Genomic DNA, 18,671 nt, shown 5'->3' on the forward strand with positions numbered 1-18,671 from the left:
TTAAACATGATAGTGTATATATCATATATATATATATATGAGCTATGAAATTAAGCTGATTGGAAGATTAGGAACTTTGTATATTTTTTTTAATGTTTTCTCTATTTTAAATTACAGTATTGTTTCCAGAAACTAACCATTCTCCATCTGTTTTTCTCTATAGTGTTTATCACCTCTTAAAAATACGATGTAATTTTTCTATTTATTTATGTCTTATTATGTCAACAAAACATGGAAAATAAGCTCCCCAGGGGCAGGGATTTTGTCTGTGTATCTCGAATGGCTAGAACGGTGTCTACCACATAGTAGGTGCTTGATAGGTGTGAATAAATGAGTAGCATTACCTCATTTTACAGATGAAAAATCTGAGAGTTTAAGTAATTTTCCCAGGTTCAGACAGCAGGAAGTAACAGAATTGGGATTCACGCCTGTCTGTGTTTCCAGAGCCCTTTTAACTGGTTATGTGATACAGCTTATAGAAGCGTGGCTGGAAGTATCAAGCTCATGGTAACCTGTTTGTAACTAGGTTGGTCACATTGATTGAATTTTCAATTTCCATACAATCCAGTTAGATTTACTTTACTTATTGGCCACAGACTACATTACTAATGCATGCAAGCATCTATGGAAATCATTCCCATAAAAACCATGCAGTATTAGTATAAATAAATGTTTGGAAACATAGCAGATTTGTTTAAGGTTATTAATGGGGTCATTATGTTAATTATATCTTCTTTAAATATAGTTACTAAAGCTCAAGCAGTTGTTTACTGCACATGCTCAGTTTATCCAGAAGAAAATGAAGCTGTTGTTAAGAAAGCACTGGAATTTCAAGATCATGGGATTAAAGTACAACCTTATAGGTAAGAAAGAACAGGATTTTTCTAAACAATTCAGCCAAATATTTTTGATCATGAAAAATTATGATTTTCTAAGTTATATAAAGACATTCCACTTCCTTTTTGTTAGACTTTAATATGACCAAACAGCCTAACTTGTTACAACTTTAATGTAAGTTCTGTAGAGCCTTTACAATGGTTTAAAATGAGCATTCTCTTGTACACTAGATTTCTGTTGTATTGTTAAAGCTAAAGCCAAATCAAATTTTAGCTTTTACTTGATTAGTTTCTAGAAAAATTGAGTCTAAACTTATACGTCTGTGCCTCAGTAGAAAAATGAGTATGTAAAATAACTTTAGAAACTAGTGAGAAAATCAGATGTTTATTATTTGAAAACATACATTTTTTAGACCCTTTTAGCCTTTGGTACCCACAAGAACTGAAGTAAAAATAGCCTAAATAACTTTGTAGCTTCTGGGTAAAATGCTGCAGTAAACTAGGGGTAGAGAAGAAAAACAGTAATACTACATCTGAACTGTGGACATCAAGATAAAGAATAGATCTCAGAATCTGTGACACCAATTAGTTCTTCAAGACTGTGACAATTAACAAGATATTTTAAAATGTTTCCTTCTATTTTTTACTTATTGCTCATGTTCTGAACTTTCCTTTTAATGCTTATAGTAAGTTCTTAATATGCATATGGTTTGCTTCCTTCTTTTAATTTGATAGTTTTCCTTTGCCTATTCACAGATGGACATGTTAATCATACCTGTAATCCCTTCTTACTTTACTTCCTTATTTATTAACACCTGTTGGTGTTAACAGCCAACCATCTAGCAGCGAAGAAAATGACTGCAGTATATAAACAAATTTATCAGTGTGGATGACTTCATTTGTCAGGAATAAGGTTTCTAAGAATGTAATATGGCAAGAAATAGAGGAACGTTTGTATTTTATTTCATAGAGTTTACTTCAAATAAGCCATGATTAATTATTAATATATAATATGGTATAAAATGCACAAGTAATATTTAAGGACAGAATGATCTGGGATTTGGACTCAAATTGGAGAGTGTATCTTTAAGAGGTTTATAACTACTTGTGAGGAATACTGTCAAAAGAAATTATGAATTGTTTAGAAAAGTACACTATGTGGCTCTAGGAATCATTTCTTAATTCCCAAAGTAGTAGAATTTATAGTAGGGTTGAAAGAAATATTATAAGCCATCTAATCTAATCATCAGTTGCTAACATTTCCTTTTAATATCCCAGAAATATTCATTTCATTTTGGACTTTAGCCATCATGATACTTACCTATGTCAATGCAACTTTTTTCTTGTCCCCTATTGTAAAAACTTCAAACATTATAGCAATACTAACTTAAAAAGAACAAGTTTTACCAAATCTCATCCTCTTAGATATAACCATTCTTAACAGTTTAATTTATAGTCTTCCAGATTTTCCAGCATCCAAGTTTATGCACGTTTTAAGTTTTAATTGGTACTGTCAAATTACACACCAAAATATACACTCTTATAAACCTGTTTCCCGACAGTTTCACAAATGCTAGATTTTATCAGACTTTACAGTAAGTTTTACCAGTCTGGTGGGTGAAAAGATAGGATCTCATTGTTGATTAAATTTAATTTCTCTGTTAATGAATTTGGGCACATTTGCTGTCCACTGACTGGGTGGCATAGTGTGAGGGAATTAAGAATGAGGGCTCTAAAACAACATACTACTGAAGAATAACTGGGTCAGAGAAGAAATAAAAAGGGAGATCAAGAGATACATAGAAACGAATGATAATGATAGTACAACATATTAAAACTTTGGGACATGGCAAAAGTGGTCATAAGAGGAAGGTTCATATCATTATAGGCCTATCTCCAAAAACAAGAACAAGCCCAAATTAACAACCTAACGCTTCATCTTAAAAAAAACTAGAGAAGGAAGAAAAATGAGGCCTAAAGGCAGCAGAAGGAAAGAAATCCTCAAAATTAAAGCAGAAATAAGTGAAATTGAAAACAAAAAAAATGGTAGAAAAAATAAATGCAACAAAGAGCTGTTTCTTTGAGAAGGTTAATAAAATTGACAAATCCCTGGCTAGACTCACTAAAGAAAAAATAGAAAGGACACAAATGAACAAAATCAGGGATGAAAGAGAGGAAATTACGACTGACATCACAGAAATAAAAAAAATCACGCAAGAACGCTATAAAAAAGTATATAACACCAAATTTAATAACCTAGAAGAAATGGACCAGTACTTAGAAAAATACAACTTTCCTAGACTGAATCAAGAAGAACTGAAACATCTAAATAGACCGATCAGCAGTATAGAAATTGAAACAATCATCAAAAACCTACCAAAAAGTAAAAGTCCAGGACCAGATGGCTTTACCAGTGAATTCTACCAAACACTCAAAGAAGATTTAATACCTATTTTCCTCAAACTCTTCCAAAAAATCAAAGAGGAGGCAATACTTTCCAACTCATTTTATAAGGCCAATATTACTTTGATACAAAACCTGGAAAAGATAACACAAAAAAAGAAAATTACAGTCTCATGAACCCAGATGCAAAAATTCTAAATAAGATACTAGCGAACGGAATACAGCAACATATTAAAAAGATTATATACCACAATCAAGTGGGCTTCATCCCAGGGGCACACGGATAGTTCAACATACGCGAATTGATTAATGTGATACACTACATAAACAAATTAGAAAATAAGAATCATGCGATCATATCAATAGATGCAGAAAAAGCCTTTGACAAGATACAGGACCTCCAACGTTATATTGAATAACAGTGGCAATAGTGGGCAGCCTTGCCTTGTTCCTAATCATGTTAAGGTACTTTCCTTCTATACCAATTTTGTTAAGTGTTTTGATCATAACACCAAATTTAATAACCTAGAAGAAATGGACCAGTACTTAGAAAAATACAACTTTTTTATGATCAAAACACTTAACAAAATTTATGATCAAAACACTTAACAAAATTGGTGTAGAAGGAAAGTACCTTAACATAATAAAGGCCATATATGACAAACCCTCAGCCAACATTATATTTAATGGTGAAAAACTAAAACCCTTCCCTCTAAGATTAGGAACAAGGCAAGGCTGCCCACTATTGCCACTGTTATTCAATATAACGTTGGAGGTCCTAGTGAGTGCAGTCAGGCAAGAGAAGGATATAAAAGGCATCCACATAGGAAACGAAGAAAGTCAAACTGTCACTATTTGCGGATGACATGATTCTCGATATAGAAAACACTAAAGACTCCACAAGAACACTACTAGAAACAATAAGCAAATACAGTAAAGTCTCCGGATACAAAATCAACGTTGGAAAATCCATAGTGTTCCTATATTCTAATAACGAAGTGTCAGAAAAAGAAGTGGAAAAAATAATCCCTTTTGCAATAGCAACAACAACAACAACAACAACAACAACAAAAAATACCTAGGAATAAATCTAATGAAACCTGTGAAGGACCTATATAATGAAAACTACAAGACCTTATTAAAAGAAATCGAAGAAGATACAAGAAATGGAAAGATATTCCGTATTCTTGGATTGGAAGAATCAACATAGTTAAAGTGATCTTATTACCTAAAGCATTATACAGATTTAATGCAATCCTCATCAAAATCCCATCAGCATTTTTTAAAGAGAACAAAAAAATCATCAGATTTGTATGGAAGCACAAAAGACCCCGAATTGCCAAAGCCATCCTGAGAAAAAAGGACGAGGCTGGAGGCATCACTCTGCCCAACTTCAAATTATTCTACAAAGCGACAGTAATCAAAACGGCATGGTACTGGCAGAAAAATAGACGCATGGACCAGTAGAACAGAATCGAGAGTCCAGAAGTAAACTCATATTTATCTGGGCAAATAATTTTCGACAAAAATATACAATGGAGAAAGGAAAGCTTCTTTAATAAGTAGTGCTGGGAAAACTGGAAAGCCACCTGCAAAAGAATGAAACTAGACTGTTGTGTATAACCACACACCAAAATTAACTCAAAATGGATTAGGGACCTGAATATAAGACCTGAAACAATAAAATGCGTAGAGGAAAACATAGGAACTAAACTCAAGGACCTTAGGCTTAAAGAAGATTTTATGAATTTCACCTCTAAGGTAAGGGAAGTAAGAGCAAAAATAAATGAATGGGACTACATCAAACTAAAAAGCTTCTGGTCAGTAAAAGAAACTGTCAACAAGGTAAAGAGACAACCATCTGAATGGAAAAATATATTTGCAAGCAATGCCTCCTATAAGGGCCTAATATCCAAAATATACAAAGAACTCATATGACTCAATAACAGCAAAAAAACAAATGATCCGTCAAAAAATGGACAGAGGATCTGAACAGACACTTCTTCATAGAGGACATACAAATGGCCAACAAATATATGGAAAGATGCTCAACATCGTTAGCTGCCGCGGTCCAGCCACGACAGGATCCAGGGGGCCCTGAAGATGGGCAAGGCGTCGGCGCGGGAGACAGTCGACTACACAACTCAGGGGCGGTGTGACACTGTTCCGTTTTATTGTGATTTGAGTACAACTTTTATACTTTCTATTTTGGCATTTGATTATACTTTGTGGTTAAGATAGCAGGGAGTTAAATTTCTGTGGTTAGGCAAAGCAGAAAATCTTATAGAGTATATTATTATTAATATTCATGATTAACTAATACATTCTTCTCTCAATCATTAGAACAGAACTACTTGATGGAATAATCTAAACTTTTAATTCTTATATCTATTACGTAAGATACAGTTTGACTTAAGTAAAGGTGATAGATAGATGTATTCATAACAGCAGGCAAGGGAGGAAAACTGATAGGCCAAATTTTTATATTGTAATTATGCAAAAAGTAACCAAAAGAAGGAAGTCCTACCTTTTATATTTTGACAACATATGGAAGTAAAGGATATTTTGGGTTGTACGTTTGTGATTACTATGTATATTTACCTGTTTTGATAATGGGAGATTTTTTTGTTAACATATTAATGACTTGGAAAAGAGTTTTTAATTTGTTGAAAGGTTGGTATTCTTGACATCGTTCTTTAAAGATGGAGGACTTGGGAAGTAGAATAAATTACAAATTAACATGAAATATTAGAGTTTAAAAATATAATAGTATTGTACTACTTCAGCATTTTATCTTTATGTGGAATTATTGTTTAAGTGATTGGTTAAACATCATAGAAGAAAATTTGTTGCAGTTTACTGTCTCCTTTGATTGGCAAATTAGCCATTCTAACTATGAACTGTTTGCTCATATCTACTGCAGGCTTAGTCCTCCTGTCCTTCCACTGTGCTCTTTAAAGGAAATACATTTGTCTACTGATAAATTTTTCAGAATGGAACCATCTGAAATTACCAATGGTTGTTTTCTTTCTGTTCTAACAAGGGAGGTAAGGAAAAAAAATCCCAATGTATATCATACTTTGTGATTAAGAAACAACAAAGCCTCATAAAAAGAACCTAGGAATGTTATGAACATTTTATAATGACGTGCTTATTTTATAAATAACTAATGGGCAGGAAAAATTACTACTGTGTAGCAAAAAAAATTCCTATTTTTATCTTTATACTTCTCAGTTTTCCTCCCTTGCCTGCTTTCCATCCTCATCTTTACAAGCACTTTCTCAACATCCAGTTCTTATTTTTCACATGTAAGAAATAAGCTGTAATTTTTTTCTGTCAGGTTCATAAATGGGGAAGTACAGAAAAAGTCATTTGCTGAGGCTTTTGAGATATATTAGGGACTAAGGCCTAAAACCCATCCATTTCTTTTAGTATCATATACTTTTATTTTTGCTGTATCAGTATTTAACATTGAAAAATATTTGTAATATACACACTAATAGTTAACTCCCACATTTAGTAACTGCTTCTTTAATTGTAGCGGGACCCTTCTGAGACAGTGTCTGTGAAAGATGTTTTGGCCCGTGCTGCAGCAAAGGGTCTACTGGATGGGATTGAGTTGGGTAAATCTTCAAAACGAGAAAAGAAGAAGAAAAAATCAAAAACATCATTGCCAAAAGCTTCCACTACTGATAGTAATGGCATTCAAATGAAAATTGCTGAGTTCCTGAGTCGAGAAACGGATGCAAAGGCTAATCGGTTAGAGACATCAACAACAAAAACATCTGCTCCACCGAAAAATACAATTCAAGTGGCTTGTTCCTCACAGGTCAGAAAACCCAGCAAGCCTGTTACCAATCCTTTAGTGCCTACGTTTATGAAGAACACATCTCCCTCCAGACCCCACCAACGCCAAGCAAACTTCGTAAGACCTCGTCCAGAGGACAGAATGGTTGTACTGAAACCTGTAGAGATTGTTTTGCCTCCAGTAATGTTGCCATTTTCAAATCCCCAAGGGATCAGACCTCAGATACCAACTCAAAATTTTTACTACCGTTGGGTTGGACCCAAGACTGTTGTGCCCAGCTACCTTTCTACACCATCAGTATCCAGAAAAGGGGAAAAGCCTAAAGAAAATTTACCTTCTTCCCTACTCAGACGTCCTCGACCATGGCTTTGACTGTCTTGTTTTTTTACAGGGGTCAAGAGCAATTGGCTTTTTTTCAAAGTCTGACATTTCTCTGAAGGTTAGACATCGCTACACAAGTAACTAATCTTTTTGGTCACTTAGTACCTTCTAAATGTTGTATTACCTTCAAGAGAATTAAGACAAGTGAAAACAATAATGTAGGTGGGTAAGCAAAGCAAAATTCAGAGATTTCAACAACTGAGGGCTAATCTGTTGTAGAATGTCCACTTGTAGACTCAGTGTCAGCTGTTAGAACTTGTCTCACTCTTTCAGTGTGGACTTAGGACACCACTTTTAAAAGAAAGCTGCGACAACTTTTCCTGAAGGGAAACACTGTCTACCTTGTAACAGGCTTTTTTTCAAACTTAATTTGTGAGGCAATTTATTAGAAAGCATAGATATGGAAGAGGCTGACCGTCTCGCACTGAGTCTATTTAGTTGTCGTTTAACATTTTGTCACTACTGAGGTTCATTTTTTTCTTAAATATCAAAATATTCTTTAAGCAGGGGATGATATGAGTTTTATAATGTGGTTGAAGTTGAGTATGAGTAAGAAGAATGAGAAGTTCCAAAGTTCCTGGTATAGGTAGTTCAAATGTCCATTTACAGAGTGAAAACTGTTTCTCCTTGGAAAAGCTTCCAGGATCCTGAGCAGATCGAACATTATCAGCTCTCCCTTCTGTTTATGCCAAATACTGTTGTAAAAAAAGTGACTGTAAGCAAATTTCCATCTAAATAGTAATAATTCTGAGGAAGAGGCAAAATTTCTGATTTTATTCAAAGATCAGGTCAAATGCTGAAATCTATAAATCATTTCAAATGGCACACAGTAATCAAATTTGGTAAATCATTTCTGATGCACGATTAAAATATATTATAGCACTATGTTAATTATATTAAAAGTCAATTCATCTTGCATGTATTATCAATTGCCTACCAAAAATTGGTATGATTATCATTTCTGGGTCTATTGATCTTTTTTTCATCATGGCGAAAGAAATTGCTTGACATTAAATTGAGTAAGTTATGACTATAAATCATATTGTTCAAAAAATATACACAGGCACATTCATAAAGTTCGAATTTAAAGCTCTATATTCAGAATCCAGTTGTGTCGAACAATGTTATATAAATTCCTAAATGTCCAATTCAAGTGGCATGATTTTAGTAGAATATTATCCTCTTCATGATGAATGTTTAGGTCTATTTCAGCTCTAATATTCTATTCTTTATTTTCTCACTTTAAGTGAGGATAAAAAATGGTGAATATCACTTAGTAGTAATAAATTTTTACTTTAGCTAAGGATTTACATTTATGAGTAAACTGTGTCAGTGAAGGAAACAACTTTTTATACTTGAGCCAGGCTTATTATATTTTAAATCCCAAAAGAATTCTCATATGTAAATTATGACTTAAAATATACAGAAATATTTTGAATGCTAAGCTTATTTTACTGATTTCAAAAATCAAAAGCTATGTATTTCTTTGCTCTAAAATTATAGTGTTTCATCCTCTTACTCCTCCTATCTGGCTTAGATATTGCATGCCTCTGGGGGGCCAGTGCAGTTGAACTTTGTTCAGTAAAGAGCTGGTATCTTATCCCAGGAATCCTTTATCTTTTTCCTACCTCCTTCCCCCTGTCCCAGACTGAAAAGTACTCCATTGTCCAAAATTAGCAGGCCCGAGATTTTAATTTTTTGTGATAGAAAACTCACTATTATGAAAGTGTTCAGGGTATTTTTCAGCTCTCTATAGCAGCATGTGATTCATGCTTTAGCCACTTATATTTGTTATCTCATAACATGTATCCTGACACTAAATGATTTTTCTCTTTAGAAGTACATGGAGATTCTGAAACCATTCATTAATTAATCCTGCAGTTTTGAGAATCTTCTAAGAGTGACGTGATCAATTATTTAAATACTTCGGTAGAGTAAAAAGTACTTGGGATAAAAACTGTGTGAGAATTCCAGTGAAGGAGAATATTGATGACATTGACATTTTCTTGAGCTTCTTAAGTGTTGCAAAAAATCTTAAAAAATGTAATTATTGGTATTTAGATACTCTAAGAGCAAATTCAGATTTTTATTTGAAGTTACCACTAAGTAATACCTGAAACCAAAATGAAATTTTGCTCCTTGAGAGTAACTGCCTTTGATAGAAGAGATAAACTACCAGGGGAAATGCAAGATGAGCAAAAAATGGGTACATACTTTAAATTCTATTTATCTTCTTCCACATATCTAACAGTTAAACTAAACCAGATTCAACTGATTTTTCTAGCTATCTTTGATTTGGGATTTTGTGCCTGTACAACTCTATTCTTCATCCTTTGATGTCAGGTTCTTAAAGGAAATCAAAGATAGACTATCTTAAAATTAGAAAGACTGCTTATACAAGCCTCAAGTTGGTGACTAAAGAAGCTTGTGGCCACGATGCCAGCTGTCCTTCCTGATCACCAAATAAAGACAGTGTGATAAATTACTCAAAATTTACTTTCTAGTTCTTACCAGGTGGAAATAGGTAATAACTAATCAAAGTAGAATCTTATATTACTAAAATCATTTTTAATTTGAGGTAAGGATAATTTGAAAATAAAATGACTAGTGTGGAGACAGTAAACTTATATTTCTATTCCTGGATATATATTATATGACTGAGATGTTAGATAAAGGAGCCAAACACTTTATGCAGCTAAGTTTATTCTTACAACATATTACATTTAAATGTGTAAAAGTGGTCAACAGCAAAGGGGGCAGAAAGCAAAACCAAATGTTCTTTCAGGATAAACAAGCTGCTTTGGAGTGCTCTCATTGATAAAGTATGAGCAGTATCTTTTCCCTGAAGCTGAAATAAACTTCATTTTACTGGCTGTATAACACACGTTAGCTGTATATTAGGTTAAGTAAGCTTGTCAATTAGAGAGCGAATGGTTTTACTAGTTAAACTGCTGATGTCAGGGAAATATTTTTCATGTTGTTTATGAAATCTTCTATTTGTGTTGCGATGCTTATGAAATGAACGTCATACAAGGAGGAAAGATTTAGGGCTTTAGTAAATGACTTTCTGTAGAATTGTCTTACCAGTGTCCATCATAAAATCATAAGGTAGGTTTTTAAAAAAGTAGCAGTGCCAACAGTTTATCGTCAAGAACTTATTTTAATGGAAATGAGTCTAATGTCCTTTCATGCAGTAAGACAGACACAAACAAAAAACAATGGTCCTAATTAGCTATGGTTGGAAACAAAGGGCATGGGGATTTGTCTTTTAGATGAGATTACATGTATTGTGAAGGATATAAAAACGAAGCACCAAGCAGTGCTTTAGTTTGCAAAGTAAAAACTTAAGCCATAGTCATGTTGGCCATTCCCCTTGATGCTGCCAAGGAGCACATATAGGAGGTGGCAAGTTGTGTCTATCTGGCTGCTTTTAAAAAATAAAAGAAACTTTAAGCATTTTGCCTTTTCTTCTACATATTCCAATAAAAATGTGACTACAAATCATTATAAAACCACCTTTTAGGCAATGTATAGTTCACTGAGATTACTTAGACCTGGATACATTGTGAGAAAATATCCAGTAAAGATAATACATTAACACAATAATGCAGTGTATTTCAGTAAAAATAGAATAAATAAAATAAAAATATTTTAAGCTGTATTTAACAGGTTAATTAAAAAATGATAAGACATACAAGGCATAGTGAACATGGCTGCCCATTTACCAAATCACAGATATAAAGAATGCATAGATAACTGAAGTGCCACTACAATATCAGGTAAAACACTGGCATTCTTTCACAGAAAAATACACACATTTTCATACATACTTTTTGGCCATGGCAGAAAGTGTCTGGATACACTGTTTAACATAATTAATTTACAAAATTAATCGCATTTAGTATGCAAAGCTATCTTCAAAACAAAGTATCTGCAGTAAAGTTTTCAATGTTTAAAGTCTATCATTCATCTTAATGTGTCCTTTAATTGCATATATAAATCAGTTTGCGACTTAAAGCTAGCTCAGTATTCTTGATCCTGAAAACAAACAAACATAAGCCTTAAAAGTGAATGGGATTTTAGTAGAGATTTCCGATATAAAAATGGATTATTCATAATTTTGGTTTATTAAACTAAAACATTTCACTGTGGTGATCAAGGTGAACGATGATCATGACTGAATTTTGAATAGCTTTCAAAGGGCACAGTAAGGATTTTCTAAATGCAGTAATTTCTTAAGATGGCATTGGTTACTTCAGATAGAAGTACATAGGCTGGTGAAAAGTATAACTCATTTCAAGAGTGGCATCTTTTTTGTTATAACATGAGAGTGCTAGCAACAATTCTATAATTCTGAGAGGGAACAGAGTCAGGAGGCCACCTACTCATTCCATCATGTTCTCTGGTGGTCGAGTATCATGAATTAGAAACATTTCTACCACATGTAACATCATCTCTGGAAAATTTGGTTGAGTTGAACAGGCTGTACTGCATGTAAAATCCTGTCCCCTACAACATGTTTGAGGCACACTGCAGAAAAACAGTCCCGGACTGAGAGAAGGCAAGGGTTTATAATTCACACCACTGCGTGAGTAATTTGAACATATTTCTCTACTTACATAGAGATTTCTTAAAAACACCTGGCTATGCCCAGAGTAATTTTGGAAAGACTTTCTGACTGGTATGCAAACAGCATAACTGATAACTGGGAGTTGGGAAGTGTGGGGCCTAGTCCTGGTTTTCTCACTGTTTTGTGACATCTTAGGCTAGGTGTCTGAGCCTCTTGGTACTTCATATTTTTATTTCTCAAATGTGTTTAGTACCTTCTCTACCTTATAAGGCTCAAATGTGATAAGAATGTGGAAACCATATGACAAGTACATAGCAGTGGATAAAGCAGTTAACTTTTATTATTGGATATTGTAAAATGTTAATTTTGACATTAAAAAGTAAACAAGACTGATGTTTAGATTGATCTCCTTAGCAAATTCTTTTTAAAATAATGTCAACAAGGGTATAAATCAGAATCTTTACAGCTAAGTTTCTTATCTACAGAGAAAGAAACAGGAAAGTGCTATTTTGGGGGAATTTGTTAAATAGTCCATTGTTCTTATGCACATTTTGCTGATAGGAAATTTTTAAATCTTGAACGTAAAATGGAAAAAATATAAATTTAAAAATATACCAAGTAGAGTCCAACAAATTCCAATATCAAATACATAAATTCAAGGAAGGTTCAATCTAATGTAATTTGTGGCCATGGACGATACATGATGGACAGACATCTTTCTGGGCAAAAAAGCATTAGTGTAAAATTAAACTAGATGCAGAATCCTAGCAGAATGTTTAGGAGGTAGACTAACAAAATAACATGGTGGTGAAGATCTAAAATATAAATGACATTTTCTCGATTCCAAAATGCATACTGGCTAATTATCAAACTAAGGATGAAAGGCTTATGAGGACTATTTCATTTTAATGTTTATGTAGAGAATGGCTATAGTGAACGATAATTCTCTAGCTGCACTGTATAATATAAGGCAGAAGTTTGACTACGTCCCACCTGAAATGCATTATGATTTTGTTACTCTCTTTCTTTCTCTAAATAATGAGTTTGAAAACTATCTGAAAAGAAAGGCTACTTTTGTTTGATTTTAATTTCTGAAATTTGGCTTTTCAATTATGAAGTTTCACTTTTTATCCAACATCCCATAAACAGCTATAGACATGAAATGGTGTCCATGTATCCAAGAGCTCAAAGAAAGCTGCCAGTTGGTTTCTATACTGATGCCAATAGCCAATTTTGTCAACCAAAAGGTTCAATTTTATGAACAACTAAAAAACTCATCATCCTATTTCTACAGCATTTCAATGGTATCTGGTATACAGTATCTACTCCAATGTGGAAAAGAGGGCGAGTGCTGTAGGACTTAAAAGTTGCTTGTGACAGGTCCAGTCAAGGAGACAGTGAAACTAATTCAGGTGTCATTCACTCCAAGGACTCAGCATTAGTTCATTAGGAGGGGTGTGGCCACATTCTTCTCTGTGTGTGTGAAGTAATGTTCACGATATTTACAATAAGACCTTCCACTGCTCATGATGTAATTTACTGACAGCAAAATATGTCATGCTTCTTTTCATATCACATGATGGTGGCAAGACGAGAGAACATGCTTGTCTAACACTGTTTGGTTAAGGATAATTTCTCTGAAGACAAAGCATCAGCAACTGAATGGAAGGTCAGATATCAGTTCATCTTTAGTGTAGCTATTCGATCTTCAGGTAAATATTACAGAATCCCTTAACATATGCAGCTATGGCGTTTCTGTGACAGGGCGTTTCTGTTTTAAAGTGTCAATGAGGGATAAGACCCCTCGTTTTACATTGGTTGTGACTCTTCTGGTCACTGAGTCTGCTGGCGGAGGAGGTGGTCGAACTTTCTGGGAAGGTGGCCTGGCTACCAAGCACTTCTGGTATCGTAACTGAAATAAAAAAACACATTTTATGGTTGTTAATAACGTATCATCCCTTGTTTTATGTGATTTTAATTCATCACCAATACATTGACTCCCAGAAGTTGACAACTTAGCTTCTAAAAATGAATCCAAGAGTTTATTATTTTTTTTCTTAAAGTGGAGTGTTTTAAATTCTCTTAAGAGATCATTAGGCTTGACAAAGGTGTTCTGGCTTTTGCCATCTTTTTCTTCCATCTATCTCCACCCTCTACTTGTCTTCTATATTGATAGGCTACAATTCACATACCTCATAGATAAAGGACTAATGAAAGGAAAAAGGATGGGAAGAGATGGTATTGATTAAATTTTTCTCAGAGACATGTCTGAGAGGTACGTGCTCATGGCTAATTGAGAGACAGCATGGTAGAAGGGCACAGTTTGAATTTAGGCTCTATCACTTATGAATTTTATGTCTCCAAGTTATTAAATCTGAGCCTCAGTTTCTTCCATTGTAAAATGGCTGATGAATGGGACTTTTATGACTAAGAAATAGCATGCCTAAACCAGGCCTAGAAAGATGTTTGTTCCCTTCCCGAGTTCTTGCTTTAAAAAAGACTGACATCCTAACAGATCTTATGACACATTTTATATACAAGTCTAAATCTTAATAGATTAATTTTAAAAAATCCATTAGCACTGGTATCACGGACAGTTTCTATGCTTCAGTAATACAGCACACTCTACCTGCTTTTGTATTAATGCAATGATAAGTAATTCTTCAAAATTAGATTAAAAGGTTAAAATTTATCAAATGTCTTTCTAATCCAAGCACTTTAAAATAATTCCATGGCTGATTTTTAAAAATCTACTTAAATATTAGTAGGTTCCTTAGGACAGCTGTGAAATAGGTCAGTATTTTCTCTGAGAAGCATAAACCATCTACAGCAAGACTCTGGGTCACAATACTCTGTCATAGCCTCCAGGCCACAAAACGAGCCCCTTCCAACTCAACCATACGAAAAACATTTTATCACATGCCTCCTCTGTGTAAGGTATCTTGGTAGGTCTGCATCGCATCCCAGTCCACATACTTCTAAAGCACAGTTATAAATGGGCAGTTGTAGCAATGTGGCACACTGGACTGGGAATTCCTAATGCTAATCTTGTATGTACAGTCTGAGTCAAAGCTGCACTTCATGAACTTCGTTAAAGATCCCTCTGTCTTACTCTAAATTTTACCAAAGTATCTTCAGTTAGGCCTCTACCACACAGTTGCAAACTATGCCTAAAAATTAAGTAGATTTAAAAGAATGTGTTTTCGCCATAGATATTTCAGACAGTATAAATTCATGCAGATATTTCAGATGGAGTATCATACAGATGTGAATCAAGAGGAAACCTGAGTTAGAAAGGCTGGATTCAGAGTGTAAAGAAAGGTCTGATTTTATTAGCATGCCTTATACAGGATTGGCTGAGTCACTTCAGCTAATTGCCTTAATACAATTAAAATAGTAAGCACATGAGTACAAATTTCTTTGAGAAAAAAAATGGGTCTGGGAATCAGAAAACTAACTGTAATCAGTGATAAAGCTAATCATTTAGTTGTCGTTAGCATTTAAAATGTATAATTAAGGCTGAAAACCATTCATTTTACGACTAAAACCATCTGTTATGATCCTTTTCAATTTCATGAAATACTTAGTCATCCTCCATTTTTGGTTGACTGAACTCTCCCATTTTCTGTTTTCTTTACATAGTCCCTTCATCCAATCTCAACTTCCTACACACCTGATCAGGAGGTTTATCATGACTCCTCTTCCACCCCTCCTCCCCTCTACCTGGCCCTGCTCCTTTACACACAGTCATTTTCGAGTTAGAATTCTGGCTCCACAGAACCAGGGGAAACTGTACCTCTAACAGAGGACTGTGGGAAGAATAAAGCCAGATAAGGAGTGTAAATCACCAGGTCTTCCCTTCCCTGCCCCTTCTTCTTTCTTCATTTCAAAGATGTCTCTTATGATAAAAGTCAATCAGCTTTCTTTTCTCATTCCCCACCCTTTGCCATCTGCCATCCACCTTATCTTTCCCCCTATTCTTAACCTAGCATTATATTGTGTGTAAAACCACAGAACTCCTTCAGTTTCTCTGAACTCCATCTATTCTTGGATTCTTGGCATCTTGTGGCCAGTCTCCAAGTCATTCTAATCCAATTAGCAGGCCAATCCCCTCCTCCAGGCTCTTAATCTATCACTAAGACCATACCCAACTATATATATGACCCCATTTCAATCTGGCTTTACTGGCTCATTCCCTCAGTCTAAAAAATGCAAAAATCTCAAATGAGCAAACCACTCAATGTTGTGCTTCAAGCTATCCTTCACTATCAGACTTTGTGTGTGATTCACTTCTTTTTCATCCCAGTCACTTCTCAATCCAGTGCAGTCTTACGCTTTTAGTTATAACACTTCCTATTCTAACCAAGTTTTGGTTTATGTGTCTCCGCCATATACTTGAACTCTATAATGCAAAGATCATACCTAAGTCTTACTTGAACTTCCCAGAGTCCAGGCTATAAATGGTGGACTAAATTAAATGAAGCACAGGTGCTTCAAAATTTAGCATTCCTCATTCACTGGCCAGGCGATTCTTTACAAATTCTCTCAAATCATCTGCTCCTATTTATTCCCACTCCCACTCTCCTGGTTTAGAAGCTCTGCAACTCTCACTTGGACCAGTAACCAGGCCTCCTGGCTGATCTCTCCACCTCAGCCCTAACCTTTCAACTCATTCTCCACGTTTTTTCTTTTGTTTTGGAATATACTTTTAAAACCTAATAGGATCAATTCACTCTCCTGATTAACAGTTTTTGCTGAAGATAAGCACCTTGGCATGACATTACATGCCTTTCATGATATGGATCTCATCCCCTACCACTTAGTTCTACCAACCCAACCTGCTGTTGCTAGAATATTCCACGAATCAAGATTTGATGCCTACATTCATACACTTCCCTCATTTTTACCAGAACTTTTTCAGTGCCCAGCATCATTGGTGCTCAAAGAATATTTGTGGAATGACAAAATATTTTTGTTTGTTTGAAATCATATATGTGATGCAAAGAGCACTGGCTTTGTCACCCAGAAAATGTTGGGTTGAATGCAGACTCTGTCACTTACCAACTCTGTGCCGTGGAGCTGTTCTTTCCTCTGAGCCTCTGTTTTTCGCTAAACAAAACAGAACTATCTAACAGGGTTGTTGGAAGGATTGAGTTCACAGATACAAAGTAAATAAAATATGTAAGAACAATGCACATCAACCAACTATCTGAAATAAAAAATCATTCAGTACACTACATTTTAAAAAAATATTGAGTTGGTTCCAATTAGCACCAACTCATGCATGATCAATATTTCCTCATCGCATCCTGAAGTTAATTAGGGACCAAGAGTTGAGAATCCTCAGATTTGTGGTTTTCATCATTACTAAAGTCTTGACAGAATTTGGCCCCGCTCCATCCAGCCCTGTCCCTTGCAGGTGTCCTCGCCTCTTGAGATGGGAAACTGCTAATTGTATTGATCTATTCACAGGAATGAGAGTGTTATATGGTAAAGCATTTCTTTGAAGATTAGACTTTTCTTCTTTTAAATGAGTAGTAGTTCTGCTCTGATTTACGGCACATACAACATAAGCAGAGGTGTGAGGGTGGAACAGCTCCCCACAGTGAGACTACTCACCATGCAGGCGGCCTGCACCGCCTCAGACACGTTTCCGGCGTTAGGCTCGCACCAGAAAACGTGGCACTCAAAGCGCTGGTTCCCAGTGTCCATGATGAAGGCAAATGTATGGACATCCTTCCCGACGCCCATGAAGGACAGGAACCGCACACGACACTCCACTAAGACTTCCTCTTCACTCTGCAAAACACACTGTTCAGCAGTCCACTCTCTGGGATGCCAGGCAATGGTCACAAACACGTCTGGACTTTAAATCATAGCATCAAACTTAGAGTGGCTGCCTATAGAAACTGGTATGAAAAAGTGGATAGACAGACTGAATTTAGGAAGGACTTGTATGATTCTAGAAAGGCAAGTTTCTACGAGTGACCAGAGAGACCATCACTGCTGAAGGTGTCTCATTTTGGCATTTAATCTTGCTCTGAACCAAAATGCAGCCACGATGTGTGTTCTGTTCTCTGTCCACTATGCTCCACACTTGTTAGTTCACCAGGGTAGGACAATGTCATGTTAACTTCTTATGTCTTGCCCACCTAGGACCCTTAGTGGCTCGAAACCCATTCGCCAGATGAACCCACTAGAAACAGCAGAGTGTTCAGAGGAAAGGAGCCAAGGGGTCTCTCTTCATCCACTTCCTCTTCCCAAGCTACACGTCACACTGAATCATATTTCACCTAAAACCATGTAAAACAAAAAGTTGCCAAATCATTTTTTTTCTTTACAGGAATCCATATGATGCAGTGTAAAGAACAGTTCGGAATTCATTCTCATGAACACGTCATTTACGGCAATCATGTGGGTTTTTAAATTAGTAAACACATCTAGCATGGCAACTTTGGGGCCATTATCATCTTGGCTTATTAAGTATTCACTCAGGTGCTATAGGATTAACAGGTAAATTAAGCTAGTGTCAAGAGAACAGGAAGTTTTCTGGGGAGAAATGATGTTTAAGGTTGAAATCTGGGTAAGACAAAAAGGTGGAGCACAGAGGAGTAGCACTTGCAAAGACGGAGGTAGAAAAGGGTGTGACATGTAGTGGCAAACAGGGTCAGTG

General features: G+C 35.3%; 2 protein-coding genes across 25 annotated transcripts in view; one reads left to right on the forward strand and one right to left on the reverse strand.

Moving 5' to 3' along the window:
* Nucleotides 1–18,536, forward strand: part of NSUN7 (NOP2/Sun RNA methyltransferase family member 7) — a 38,676-nt gene extending 20,140 nt beyond the window's left edge. For 3 of the 4 annotated variants that reach the window (XM_011362776.2, XM_011362775.2, XM_011362777.2), the window contains 3 exons: nt 746–863; nt 6,163–6,286; nt 6,781–9,913. In XM_011362776.2, coding sequence (XP_011361078.1) covers nt 746–863; nt 6,163–6,286; nt 6,781–7,419 — 881 coding nt within the window. In that variant the 3' untranslated portion in view covers nt 7,420–9,913. Of the gene's footprint in view, nt 1–745; nt 864–6,162; nt 6,287–6,780; nt 9,914–18,341 lie in introns of those variants that run through there. The other variant, XM_023532215.1, reaches the window with a different exon arrangement.
* The window catches only part of APBB2 (amyloid beta precursor protein binding family B member 2), a 338,648-nt gene continuing 330,091 nt past the window's right edge, over nt 10,115–18,671 (reverse strand). For 11 of the 21 annotated variants that reach the window (XM_023532201.1, XM_023532208.1, XM_023532198.1 and 8 more), the window contains 3 exons: nt 17,618–17,797; nt 17,060–17,107; nt 10,115–13,910 (listed from right to left, as the gene is read on the reverse strand). In XM_023532201.1, coding sequence (XP_023387969.1) covers nt 13,743–13,910; nt 17,060–17,107; nt 17,618–17,797 — 396 coding nt within the window. In that variant the 3' untranslated portion in view covers nt 10,115–13,742. The remainder of the gene's footprint in view (nt 13,911–17,059; nt 17,108–17,617; nt 17,798–18,671) is intronic. The other 10 variants (XM_023532214.1, XM_011362773.2, XM_023532212.1 and 7 more) reach the window with 1 other exon arrangement.

The sequence above is a fragment of the Pteropus vampyrus genome, unplaced genomic scaffold (assembly GCF_000151845.1).
Source record: "Pteropus vampyrus isolate Shadow unplaced genomic scaffold, Pvam_2.0 Scaffold79, whole genome shotgun sequence".
In the NCBI taxonomy this organism is placed as follows: domain Eukaryota; kingdom Metazoa; phylum Chordata; class Mammalia; order Chiroptera; family Pteropodidae; genus Pteropus; species Pteropus vampyrus.